The 14,870-nt window shown below is 38.0% G+C and overlaps 1 protein-coding gene across 7 annotated transcripts in view; it reads right to left on the reverse strand.

Annotated features, from left to right (window-relative positions):
- MCF2 (MCF.2 cell line derived transforming sequence) overlaps positions 1-14,870 on the reverse strand; it is a 96,912-nt gene that overhangs the window by 43,781 nt on the left and 38,261 nt on the right. For 6 of the 7 annotated variants that reach the window (XM_045538858.1, XM_045538857.1, XM_045538862.1 and 3 more), the window contains 3 exons: positions 3,582-3,701; positions 2,335-2,451; positions 711-860 (listed from right to left, as the gene is read on the reverse strand). In XM_045538858.1, coding sequence (XP_045394814.1) covers positions 711-860; positions 2,335-2,451; positions 3,582-3,701 — 387 coding nt within the window. The remainder of the gene's footprint in view (positions 1-710; positions 861-2,334; positions 2,452-3,581; positions 3,702-14,870) is intronic. The other variant, XM_045538863.1, reaches the window with a different exon arrangement.

A 14,870-nucleotide genomic window follows, 5' to 3' on the forward strand; every position in this document is an offset into this window, starting at 1 on the left:
AACTACGCCTCCTGACTCTTCAGGTTCTCCTTCTCCCATTTCATGCTGTATCTGAAGTGGAGGTTAAAAGAGAGCACTCTTGATTCTCAGCCTTGATTTCCAAAGGAGAGGGCTTTTCCATAAGATAAAGAAAACAGTCATGCATTGCTTAATAATGGGGATATGTTCTGAGAAATGCGCCATTAGGTTTCATTATACTACAAACATTACAGTATACTTACACAAATCTATATGGTATAGTCTTATTACCCCTAGGCTACACACCTGTACAGCATGTTACTGTACTGAATACTGCAGGCAACTGTAACACAATGGTAAGTATTTGTGTATCTAAACATAGAAAAGGCATGACAAAAATTCAGTATTACACTCTTAGGGGAAAACTGTCATATATGCCGAAACACCTTATGTGGTGCACTACTAGGTTAAAAAAAAAAAAAAGACTGGAGATTTCTTACTCTGGAGCATCTGTAACTATTCTATTTACAAATAAACAACTTCTCAAGATAATGCACCATTTACAAAGGGGACACTTGGGTTCAACATACCCAATACATTCTTCTCTTATAAAGTATTATTTTTATAGTTTATATAAAAATGTCTTTTATCACCCCTTATGCAATAACCAGTGTGAAATGGACACACTAAACACATCTCTAGAAAAAGAAAAACCATGGGAAACTTTAGTTTGTCCACTCTATCAGACATACCTTCAACAGATGATACCTTTCAGCACGAACTGCCAGAATTTCTTCGATTGAAGGAATATCATCTGGTAGTTCTGTCTCAGCCAGTTCAGTTCCAAAGGACTGTAACATCTGAGCCATTTCCTTCACTGTGAGGGCAAAATTTTCTATAGCCTGCAAAGAGTCAGTGAATCTTTTAATTCAATGGGAACTCTGCTAGCTTATCAAAACCTGGATCAGTAATTGTATTTATTTGGGTATAACAGCAAACACATATACTATGAACTCTCCTCTGCTAGGGAAATTTGGCATTGCCCTTGGCAATCAACTCCAACTTTGCATCTAGCCTCTAAGAAACCAAAGCAATGTTAAGAGTCTTCCTAAATGTCTTTTATCTAAATCTCTTTACTTATTTCTTGGACACTGATAAAAACTATTTCTTAAAGATGCCATGTACTGAGTAATTTGTTTTATGCCATTGAGTGTTTTCCTTACCCTATAAACTCTGTAACTGATAAAAATGTTTTATAATAACTGCACTTCTGAAGAGAGATGAGAACATCAAAGTCACTTTATATTTATTATCACTTATGAACAAGCATTAGCATTCCACACAAGGTGATGGTCTAAGGTAATGGAAGAACAACTAGTCACAACAATTCATTTCAGGTGCTGCAGATTTAGAATTGTGGTCCCAAAGGCTCTGTTGCCCTAAAATGGCAAGGTTTTGTTGTTTATTTTGTTTCCAGAATCAATTATTCACAGAAAGAAGGGCAAAATGTAGAGACCATACGAACCATCTGTTTACCATACAGCTTTTTTATTTATAGCTTTATAGATTATTAAAGGCTAGACATTGCTACTTTTGACAACACATCTTCACATGAATGAATTGTTGAATGAATGCACTATTGAATGAACTGTTGGATGAAGAATAGGGATGAGTAAAATGGAACCCTGATTTAATGAAACATCATTATTTTCTTCAGAAGGGGTCCCATATCTCTGGGATTTGAAATCAAGATAATTATACCACAGACTCACACCTGGGAGGTGGCAAGGCCTTCTTCACCTATTTGTAAATTTCTACAACAAAAGGACTCTGCTACAAATCTAACTGCCCCAGGGGCATCACTAAGATAAGAATAATAATATACTTGCATTTATTGAGGGTTTGCCATTTGCTAGGCACTGTGCCAAACATTTTACATTTGTTATCCCATTTAATCTTCCCAAGATCCCTATGAGGTAAGGTACTATTATTTCCATTTTATAGTTGGGAAAACTAAGACTCAGAGATTATGGATATTGTCCAAGGTCATAGAGCTAAAATCAGCACTGCCAGGATTTGAACCCCAAACCCTTTGTTTCTTCAAGTTACTACATGGCCACAGGAGGGGGTGGGCAGAGTATGATCTCCTTATTCCCTAGGCCCCTCCTTCAATTGCCATCCTCAGTGACTCTTCGTCGTTTCTAGATATTTCCTATGGAAGAAAATCAAGATGTTGAATTATATATGTATTGAAAATTAAGAGCCCCAGAAATCTGTTTTGTTTTTTTTTTTTCAAATAGGAAAAATTTCTAGAACTAGATGCAAAAGCTAACATGAAGAACTATAGGCTCTACAGTAAGGGCAAAAACAACATACATTTCTGAAGATGATCCATTCACTGTGGCAGTACTGCAAGGTGCCGCCTAACTCAGGGGTTAATTGCTTGTCATCAATGTATGCCAGCAAATCACTAACTGAGCTCAGCATAACAACCTATATAAATAAGCAAGAAAGATACTGTTAACTGCCCTTCATGGCATCCCTCCATTAAACTGTAAAATGAACTTTAGCATATATTTAGCAGAAAGTTAGCTTTTAGAAATGGTTCTTAATAATTCTCTCCTGTACATGACCCCACACCTGTATGCACTACCTTCTTCAGGTAATAACAGTTTTCTTTACAAAAGATTTTTCTGTAAAGCAAAATCAATCTCCATAGAAACCAAAACACCTAATTCTCCTTCATCTAAAAGTTTGCATTGTTATGGTCAAGCTTCTGAAAGAATGCTACACCCACAACAAAGTAAAATGACTTTATGTACTAAGTTATAATTTACCAGGAGGAATTTATCTTTTCAAAAGTATTAAAATTTATGAGTACTCTATTCCCAACCCTAAACACATATAAAAACATCTTTCAAAAAACAAGAGGGCTGGTCACTGTAGCTCACGCCTATGATCCTAGCACTCTGGGAGGCCAAGGTGGGAGAAATCGCTTCAGCTTAGGAGTTCTAGACCAGCCTGAGCAAGAGCAAGAGTCCATCTCTACTAAAAATATAAGAATTAGCCAGGTGTGGTGGAGGGTGCCTGTAGTCCCAGCTACTCGGGAGGCTGAGGCAGGAGGATCGCTTGAGCCCCAGAGTTTGAGGTTGCAGTGAGTTATGATGATACCACTGCGCTCTACCTGGGGCAACAGTAAGACTGTCTCAAAAAAATATATAAATAAAAAATAAAATAAAAAATAAAAAAAAGCATGGTACTCTGAACTAGCTCAGGATGTAAGCTCATGGGAATTCTAATACATAAAACACACACTCATTTTTACTAAAATGTCCTGATTATATACACATACATACATATACGCATGCATACATACATATATACACATACATATAATACATGACATACATCTTTTTCAAAAGGAATTGCTTTGTAATATACTGATGAATCTATACCTTTCTAAACAGAAGTAGAAGACTTGAACATTTCTAATCTACATTTTTGAAAGACAAATTTTATTTTTTCTTTTAAATGCTATGTGGGCACATGTAAAATATAAACAGCATGGCACAAAGTCTTCATGAGAATTAAAGGGACAAAGATTTTAAATAATATACTCTTACCGGTAATTTGAGCATAAAATCCTCTTGACTGAATCGAAATCCAATGTCTGTGAAAGTTCGTTGAAGAAAACTGGTAGGACGTAAAACCAAAACCAAATGCAGGTTCCCAGGGAAGGAAGCCTGCAGAAAGAATGAAAAAAAAAAAGAAAAAAAATTGTCAAAACAAGCACTCAATGAGCACATAGCAGAAAATATGTAATTGAAAGAAATAAACTTTACTCATTATTAAATTAGAACTAATCGATCAACACTTATGTGTACACATGGAAGTAAAAGTCAACGGAAATCAAGCAGGGGAGGAGGGGATGGGTAAAATCACACCTAACTGGTACAATGAACACTATCTGGGTGATGGGCACACTTATAACTCTGACTCAAACTGTACAAAAGCAATCCATGTAACCAAAATGTTTGCATTCCCATAATATTTTGAAAAAAAAGTCATAAAAGCCAGTAAAAAGGCCAGCACTTTAAAAATGGATTTTGACAAAATCTTAAAACATGGAAATAGAAATAAAAATAATGTAAGGTTATCAGGCCAGATCTTTGCAATGCTCCTGGCATGGAATTTTCTCACACTAGAAAAGCAGATCCCAAGTTACAAAGAATTAGACTCCAGGCCGGGCGCGGTGGCTCACACCTGTAATCCTGGCACTCTGGGAGGCCGAGGCGGGCGGATCGTTTGAGCTCAGGAGTTCGAGACCAGCCTGAGCAAGAGCGAGACCCCGTGTCTACTAAAAATAGAAAGAAATTATATGGACAGCTAAAAATATATAGAAAAAATTAGCCGGGCATGGTGGCACATGCCTGTAGTCCCAGCTACTCGGGAGGCTGAGGCAGGAGGATCGCTTGAGCCCAGGGGTTTGAAGTTGCTGTGAGCTAGGCTGACTCCACGGCACTCTAACCAGGGTGACAGAGTGGTATGTACTCTGCCTCAAAAAAAACAAAACAAAACAAAAAAAAACAGCAACAACAAAAAAAAGAATTAGACTCCAAAGCTTCATTTTAAAGTTTGTTATTTGAATTCAAATGTGCCTTGTTTCCTGTAAAAACAAGTTGAATTAGAAGGCAGTTTCCTAGGATAGCCCTAAAAGCCAAAGGGAACTGAAATACTGTGTACTTATACTAAACAATGAAATAAAACTATATATGGGGTATTTTTATTTTCATCCAAGAAACATTCACTGAACATCTGTGTGTGCACTCTATGTATTTAAATGAATGATTATCAAACACTGTTAGGCATTGAATGTACACATATTGATAAAATACAGTCCCTACGCAACAATCCAACAGCAGAGTCCATTAGTAATCAGTAACTCTTTAGCATGATAAATTGATAAGGGAAACAAAGGAATTACAATAATATTCAAGAGGAAATGATAGCACAAAGCCTAGTCCTTAGGAAGGTAAAAAAGGCAGCATAGCGAAGGAATTAATTGAAACATACAGAGGAATTAATTGGATCAGAATGTCGTTCCACTTCACCAATAATTCCTTCAGCTTCTAGAAGGATGCAGGCATATAGTAGGCAGTTAAAAGTAATTGCTACATAGAAGAATTCAAAAGACAAGGGAGGGCGCTATGCAAAATGAGTGAGGAATGGAATAGCACGGCCAGATGTTAACAAGACATCACTGCCTACTAAATGCTTACTCTATGCCAAGCATTTTGCCAACATTATCATAGTTCCTTTTTATAATAATCCTAGGAAGGAGTTAGGTTACCACTTTTTACAAATAAAGAAGGTGAGACTCAGAGAGTTTAAGTACAACCTGCCCCAGCTGGGGAAGCCTTGAGTTGCACCTAAATCTGTGCTCTTAATCACTAAACTACCCTACCTCTTGAAGAGGTCCCAGTCAAGAAAGCTGGAGGGAAAATAGTGCTGGGGAACAATAGGAGATGGTTTTGGAAAGATGGGCAGGGATCTATCAGTTAAGATCTTGGGGGTTTTTTCCTGGAGGTAAGGGAAGCCTCAAAGAGGTTTTGAGCAGCAGAACAAGGTCAGATTTGCATTTTAAAAGGATCACTTAGGCTTTGGAAAAGAACTCGATTTGAACAAGAATAGAAGCTGAGGACCTAGGAGGCTGTTACAATAATCCAAGCCAGGAATGATGAGATTGAAGTGGAGCAATGATAGCAGGAATAAGGGTAGAATTTAGGAGCAAGACATAACAATTATTCAGAATGTGCTTGGTGAGAAAGGAAAGATGAGGACAATCAATGTCGAGATACGGGGCTTGAGTAACTGGGTGAATGGTACAACCTTCACGGAGATGGGAAACAAAAAGGGACAAGCCGGTTGTAAGGAGGGGAACAAGATTCTGATTCCCATTCATAGACATGTTGGGTTGGAAAGGTCAGCAGAACATCTAAATTACGACCATCAGACCGCTGTGTGCACAAGGAGGGAAGGAAGCCTAGGCTAGGAGTGTAGAGTCAGGCGTCATCAGCCTCAAGATGGCGAATTAAAGCTGAATAAGCCCCTTCCCGGCCCCGAGATGCCCGCAGGCCGGGCGTTCACCCCCCGCATCTATTCCGCTCCCCCGCCCCAATCCCCACGTCCCTCTTGGCGCCCCAAACCTTGGCTTGATGACGAGTGCGCACGAAGCGGGCCACCGCCGCGCGGGTCTCCATCGCCAGCGACGCCTCCAGCTTGCCAAACTCCAACCAAAGAGCAGAGGGGTAAACGACAATTTGTGGAAAGCAGACTGCTCGCCAATCCACCGGCGGTAAAGCACCCAGGAGGCAACTGGCTACAAAAGCCGCTAGCAAGCGTGCGCCCTCTACTGGAGGGGTGAAGCAACTAAAGTTCCTTCCCAGCGTCTGGTGCGTGAAATTGCCCTGGACTTCCACACAGATCTGGACTTCCAGAGCACACCTGTTGGTGCTTTACAGGAGGCAGGTGAGGCCTAGCTGGTTGGCCTCTTTGAAGACACCACCCACCCGTGTGCTATCCATACGAAATGTGTAACAATTATGCGAAAAGACATCCAGCTAGCACATCACATATGTAAAGAACGTGCTTAAGAATCCACTATGAAGAAGACAGGATAATGGCCAGCAAACATATAAAAAAGTGCTCAACATCTCTAATCATTAGGGAAATGCAAATCAAAACCACAATGAGATATCACCTAACTCCAGTGAGAATGGCCTTTATCAAAAAGTCCCAAAACAACAAATGCTGGCATGGATGTGGAGAGATAGGAACACTCATACACTGCTGGTGGGACTGCAAACTAGTACAACCTCTGTGGAAAGCAATATGGAAATACCTTAAAGAGATACAGGTAGATCTACCATTTGATCCAGCAATCCCATTACTGGGCATCTACCCAAAAGAACAAAAGACATTCTATAAAAAAGACATCTGCACCCGAATGTTTATAGCAGCACAATTCACAATTGCAAAGATGTGGAAACAACCCAAGTGCCCATCAATACATAAGTGGATTAATAAAATGTGGTATATGTATACCATGGAATACTACTCAACTACAAAAAACAATGGTGATCTAGCACCTCTTATATTATCCTGCATAGAACTGGAGCCCATCCTTCAAAGTGAGGTATCACAAGAATGGAAAAACAAGCAATACATGCACTCGCCATCAAATTGGCACTAACTGATTAACACTAAGGTGCTCACATGGTAGTAATATTCATGGGGTGCCAGTCAGGTGGGGGGGTAAACTCACAACTAATGGATGCAGGGTGCACTGTATGGGGAAGGGCACACTTGTAGCCCTGGCTTGGGCAAGGCAAAGGCATTACATGTAACCAAAATGTTTGTACCCCCATAATATTCTGAAAAAAAAAACAATCCACTATGATGGGAAACATTTCATTCTCAAAAAAAAATTACATTCTTCCTGTTACTGTTAGTTCTGAATGTTAGATTTTTTTCTCCCCCATGAGATCAAAAGGTACCTAAGTATATGACTGCAAGTGGAAACATAGGGGACAGAAATCAGGTATTGGCAGTTTTTCCATTTTCATTTGTGTGTGAATTTTTAATATAAATGTGGTGAAATACAGCATTAATGCAAGTCAGAATGTTTCAGTGAACAAGTTTCAGGACTTCAATTTTCTAACAATTACAAATAAACCTGTTTATTTTTTCTGGAAAAAAGCATAATAAAGTAAAACATGAAAAATGTTTCAAATACAATCATATTCCTGGCATGTTGCAATATTAGTAATTGGACAAAGCTATAAAATAAAAAATAAATAAGACATCATTGGAGCAAGGAGTTTATGGGAACTCTGTACTTCCTGCTCCTTTTTTTGTGAACTTATAACAACTCTAAAAAATAAAGTCTATTTTTTTAAAAAGGGCAACTTTCACTGAAGTATAAACACTGAAGTATAAAACGTAGACTCTTGGGGAAATGACACTCAAAATTTGGGATTTTTTTTTATTTCAGCATATTATGGGGGTACAAAAGTTTAGGTTACGTATATTGCCCTTGCCCTTCCCCCACCCCCGCCCCCCGCCCAGAGTCAGAACTTCAAGCGTGTCCATCCCCTAGACAGTGCACATTGCACTTATTATGCCCATCAATACATGAGTGGATTAATAAAATGTGGTATATGTATACCATGAAGTACTACTCAGCTATAAGAAATAATGGGGATTTTTAAAATTCACTTTGAGATGGTGATAAAACAAAGCATCAAGTGGCAATGAGAACTAGAGCAAAGAAAAGAGAGCTGAATGTGATATTCACAAACAGATGAATGATAAGAGCATAAACTGAAATCAATAGATTAAACAAATGAATATAAATAGACACAAATCAGGATGTTTGTCCAACTCACAATTCCCCCAGGTGGCCATGTCTGTTACCCTCTCCCTTAATTTGAGAATCTACTCCCCCTCCTATTATTCTAAACATTGGTTCCAATTGAGAACTCTCTTCCTACACGAACCTGCCCTTCCAAGACACAGTGATTAATAGTGACTAGTAGTATGATTAGTAGGGTGTTAGTATGAACATTTGATGTAAGCAGGGCCAAAGTCTTGCCATAGGAATTTCCAAACTAGTGCTGAGGGAAGGACACTGCTGCTGGACAAAGCTTGTTTCAAAGAACAAAGTCAACATGTATACAGAAATGGAGGTAAGAGACAGAGTTCCAATGATAATGTATATTCTACCCTCAATTATGTACATAATGTATATTTTATATTATGTTAGCCATGGTGCATATTTTCCACAGTTATTGCAGAAATTAAAAGAAAGAATGAATGTAAAGGCACTTTGTAAACTCTAAAAAAATTAATAAGATAGGTTCCTTTTTTTAATTTACCTTGGATTCTTGGACCGAAGGACAAGCAGGTTTGGGAAGAAAAGTTTAGTGATATGGATAAAGGCTTGCTTAAAGGGAGAATCTGATAGGGAGTTGTGGGAACTTTGGGCCTATTTTTAGGTTGAGAGCATTGATTCTATTTCTATCCCATTCACTTTGGAAGTTAAGCCTTTCTTTTCCTTCACCTGGGCAAATTCCCAGTACATTATTATATTTACCTGCCTTGAACCAGTTTATTTTTTCACTTTTAAATGAAATCAAAAGCACCCTACTTTTGCCAACATTTAAGGCAAAATTACTTTTATTCTTTTATGGATTCTAGATGGATCTGGTTTTGTCTTTTTCTTTCTGACTTTCCTTAATCTCATATTCTCTGGAACTGTGGTTTAGGAATTCTCTAGGTGAAAGGCCCTAGAGCTGACCAACTTCAAAGCCCAGGATACTCACCCATCTCTGCAATTGTGTGTGGGGCGAGAAGAGGTAGGAAGATGCCATGGGAACAGAGAGTGCCATGCTGCAATTCTCTGCCCGAGGTAAGGCCCTGGTCTCTACCCTGCCATTCCTAGAAGAGCAAGGCTGTCCCAGCAGCCAGGTCCAGGGATAGTGATGACACAGCAGGGAACAAAGCAGAAAGAAAGGAGAGAAGCAAAATCATTGTCCACACAATCAGTAGGGAAGTGATTTTAAGCAGGGATAGGGGTACTTAGTTACTCAGAAGTCAGGAATTTTATGTCAGATGTTTATTAAATCTGTCATTGCTCTATTTGATAAAGTGGTTTATCCCAAACATTGACAGGTATATAAATTGCTTTTAAAGATAATACTGCAGTCTAATCAGATCATTCTTAAGTAAAGCCTTCTGATTATTTTATCATACATTCTCCTTCCTTAATTTCGTCAAAATGTTTAGTAATTCACTTGTCACAAAAATTTGCATTTTTAAAGAAAATGCACTATCAACAGATGAAAGCTTCATTTATTGCCAGTATAATTACATTTACAAAGTTTTTCATTATAATTGTAGACTCTTTAGTGAGCTACCATGTACATCTTCCTAGAGCACATGGATTCTGTTAACCCAATAGCTACTCTCAAATTTAGTAGCCATTTGAGGGACTAATAACTTGTAGGCAATAACTGTACAACTAATAAACAACTGAGTGGCACGCAAACAATTCATTTGATTTGTCAGAGTTTTTTTTTTTTTTTTTAGAAAACTAAATCATACAGTTCAGACCAGGTGTATTATTTCTATCCTTCATGCCCACATATGAATCAGACATACTTGATTTTTCAATCCTAGTCCCATTCACTTAGCCCATATCTTAACAGATGCCTGCCAAACTGTCATGCTAAAAGTGAATCCACAACCTCACATGAATGACTACTTTTCATAGCTTCTCTTTAGCAAAAAAAAAAAATTCTCGTGTTTATATATATTCAGGACCTTTTAAAGACTTAAGGTAAGGAAAGGAGATTGTATAGTTGGGCAGGAGTGGGAGTGTCACTATTTGTTGAATGCTTATTATGAGAATTAGGCTCATAAAGATCACTTTTATGACATTGTGCTAAGCACTGACGTGCAGTAGGTTCTATTTTCATCCTCATTTCATAACTGGAGAAACTGAGTGTGGTAGGCAGAATAATGACTCCCCAAGGATGTCCACATCCTAATCCCTGGAACCTGTGAATATGTTACCTTACATGGTAAAGGGACTTTATAAATGTGATTAAGGATCTCAAGGTGGGGAGATTATCCTGGTTTATCGGGGTGAGACCCATGGAATGACAAGGGTCCTTAGGAAAAGAGGGAGGCAGAAGAGTCAGAGAAGAACATGTGATGACACAAGCAGAGGTCAGAGTGATGGAGGGCCACAACCCGAGGAATGTGGACAATCTCTAGAAGCTAAAAAAGACAAGGAAAGTGGATTCTCCTCCAGAAGGAACACAGCCCTGCTGACACTTTGGTTTTAGCCCAGTGAGACTAATCTTGGACTTCTGATCTCCAGAATTATAACGAAAAACTTGTGTTGTTTTAAGCCACTAAATTTGTAGTAATCTGGTAACTAATATACTGAGGTTTTGTGAGGGCAAATAATTTTTCAAGACTTTCCAGCATACAAGTGGCAGAATTAAAACCCAGGTTCACCTGCCTGTGGAGCCAGACTCTTAATTAACAGGAGGAATTTGGAGAAGCATAGTGGGGATGATATAAGGATCGGGTTCAAGGTTGAGAACCTAAGCCTGAAACCTAAAGCAAAGGTGACAAATGTGGATGCCTACCGTGTGTTAGGGAGGTAATATAATCAATGAACAGCCGAAATGAGGTGAAAAATAGCAATTCCCACTCTTCCTATATGACCAAAAGCAATAGCAAGTGTGGTGAACTGGAGAGCATCCAAAAAGGAGGGCACTCACTCCAGCTACATGTTGTCATCTGTGAAGGTGAGCCTAGCATTGCCAGATTTTTTAATTCTCAAGAGAAGCCAGAAATCCAGATTTCTTTGTGAAACCCAGATTTTTAAAGATGGGAAAAAATGGCAGTTTGTTAACACATCATATAGTCTAAACAAAGCACATCTGTGGGCTGTCAAATTTGTAACCTCTGAATGAAAAAGCTTCATATATCTTTACACGGGCCAATATCAATAATATGGACATATCCCTCTCTGTGATTGCTGGCTATGAAAATCTGGAGGGGACAGAGCACTTGAGCAATTTTAACCTGACATATGGATTTAAGATTAGCTTGCATGTGTCTATGTGAGCATACATATAGGTATACAGAGAGAGCACTTTATATACAGATATTTGTACAACTTCAAGTTTCAAGAGAATCCATTTTAAAGCTAATATTTAAATGAACAACCAAACAGCACAGGATATCAGATACATATATCACAGCAAATACAGCTCAAGAGCATCGAGCTTTCCCATTTTGCTTTGGGAATACTACATTTCTAAATTCTTTGGTATGCTGCTTTAAGAATCTCTAATCTGTATGGTTATATAAACATGAAAAAGCACAATTTCTGTTTTCCTCAAAATTGAACCCTAGGTTTTTGAGAAGCTGTCAAAAAAGCAAAGGGATGTATGTAAGGATCAGCCTTGTTTTATTTTGTTGTTTTTCTTCTAAAAAAAAAAAAAAAGACTGCACAAGAGAGGAAACAACAGCATGGTTTTTGCTTCTTGCACGCATTTTTCTGGAGTTCCAACATGTGACTGCTTAAAGGCACCTCAGTAAAAACGAAAATGCTGCCCATCTCATAGAGCTCAGAGCCATGTGTCCAATCACCGTGCGTGGTGGCCCCACGTCAGCCCTCTGCAGCACTCTGACTGGCTCTGCAAGGTAATGGCCACAAAATAAGCTCCCTCTCCGCTTTCCCTCACAGAAAACGCACTCCTTTTTACTCACAGCTCCCCCCAGATTGCCCAGTTCTATGGTCTTACAGCAATAACAACAGCAAAAAACAGCAGGCATAAACCTCATACGTCATTTCACCACCAAAGTCTAGAAATTGAGGTTGTTTAATATTCTTTTGTGTGGCATCTAAGGGAGGCAATTCATACACCCTATGCACGCTTTTCCATTAGTCTAGTGATTTCTTTAAAAATGTTGAAAGTGCCATATACAACATAAAAGTTTGGTTACTTACTATAAAAACAATTTATATTCCTATAGCTTTTTTTTTAATCTTTTGGGCAAAGAAAGGCAGTATTAATAAGAGGGACCCTTGACTGAAAGCCATTACATATGTGCCAGACTTGTTGTATATATTATACTATTTGGCCTTCACAGCATTGCAGTGAAGCAGGTATGATCTCCTTTGTACAGAGGAGCAAACTGAAGCCCAGCTGGTAAGCAGTGGCAGGCACTAAGGCCTATCTGGTCCTAAAGGCAAGCTCTTTCCAGACACTTAACACTTTATAGACTGAATGCACACTCAGATTTACTGTTTGTCATTTAGGAATGACTTGACCTTGACATCTACAAAATTGTACAAATAATAACATTTGAAACAAGCTGTTGGAAACAATTTACCATCATGGAGCCTACTAAACGGAAACTACTATAATCTAATATCATGACGGAATATCATGTTGAGATGCTGACATAGGCTTGTCCTTGATATGGTCTGAACCATCTATGCAGAATAAACTGGAAAAAAAATCTGATGACCTCAAGCTATAGAGAATAGTTTTCAATGGTATAAACCACTTCTGCACTCTTCCCCGATATCCTCACCGTTAAAAAATACAGACAGCATTGAGTTATTCCACATGTTGCCAAGCAACTTGCCAAGTGACCTTAGGGGCATGACAATCCAAAGCAATACTTTTTCCTTGTGGTTCGCCTTTTTTTGTCACACATCTATCTATTCCCATCCCCTCTCTCTCACTTAGCTACAGTCATCGCAATTTCTACCAAGTTACCGGTTCAATGCTCTCTTTGGACTTTAAATTCCACTGGATCATCCTTTTAGGTGCTACCTATCATAGCCTCCAGGAACAGCCCAACTCCAGAGACCCTTCAAGGTCAAACCATTTTGTCACTGGCTGAAGTTCCAATTTTTTACTGTGATCAAGTCCTATCTATGTAAGCAAAACATATTTGTCTTCCACCATACATCTGAGCTTTAGAGTTAATCCAATCAATTTCATTTCATGATATCTGTTCCTAGGGACCACTTAAAGTAATTCATTCAGAAAAACACATAGGAAACAATCAAGGAACGGTAACAGAAATATATGCTCTTACTTAAGGTTCAAACAAATGTCACCTCCCGTATGAGGCCTTCTCCACTAGCCAGAAGTTTGTTCAAAATATTTATTATGAACATGTCCTACCTTCTCTACTAGATTGAGAGTTCCTTCAGCCCAGTAGCCATTCCATATTTACCTTTGTAACCTATATTGTGTACAGCGCAGTGTTAGGTACGTCTATTCAATGACTACCTGTATGCTATATTTATTTGTGTGTAATATTAATGTATGTACATACATGAAACTAAGTTTAGCACTGAGAATATATGTGTATATATATGTGTGTGTGTGTGTGTGTGTATATAAGGGAATTAGGAACTTTCTTAAAGCTTAAGTCAGTTACCTTTGATAACAAGAGTGCTAACATCAGTTACTCATAAAACTGCAAAGCACATACACAGGCATTTCTTGTACGCCATAAATTGTCTGTTAAAAGTCTAAAGCTATTATCCTCATAACATAAAGTCATGTAGAGAGCCAAAGATATAACTTTTGTGAAAATAAAAGATTGATATCTTAAGTATAATTTTAAAATAGCATTCTGTGCTAAGAACTTTATTAGAAAATAAATCATTTACTCACCCATTGATGTTCACTGTCATTCAACAGTAATAAAATTCTTACTTTCTTTATCCTAATTTTGATTCAAAATATCGTTTTTTCCTATGGCAAATTTTTACCTGCTCACTTTTGTGTGTGTGTGTTGTCTCAATTTTTTAGAGAGCCGGTTTATATTTTAACCATAACATCAATAACGTTATCTTAAGTTTTGAAAGAAAAAGAGTAGCATTTAAAGCCTTTTTGATGACCAATTTGTTATTAAATTTAGCTAGTTGAAATGTTATTTCAACATTTCTCCAAAATTCATGTAAAGATCACAGTATAAATTTGCTGGAAATTTACTCTATGAATAAACTAATAAAAGGAAAATTTAGGTATAGGAGTGTTTGGAAGGTATCTGGGAGGAGAGATCTCTGAATTGTAACCTATATTGAAAAGTGAGTCACTGTGTTTTTCCTTAAAAGAAAAAAGTTGTCAACAGGCTAGAATTTTGTATCTTTTAAAGTTTAAGTATGGAGAAGAATTGAAACCATGAAGATTTCAAATCGTTAGACTTTTAAAAATTTTCACTTGTACAGTAATACCCAGAAAGGACTGCTTTTTTATGTGATGATGAAATCAGCTCCAAACCCGTCCATAATATCGTACTCT

This window comes from Lemur catta, chromosome X, assembly GCF_020740605.2.
Source record: "Lemur catta isolate mLemCat1 chromosome X, mLemCat1.pri, whole genome shotgun sequence".
Lineage (NCBI taxonomy): Eukaryota > Metazoa > Chordata > Mammalia > Primates > Lemuridae > Lemur > Lemur catta.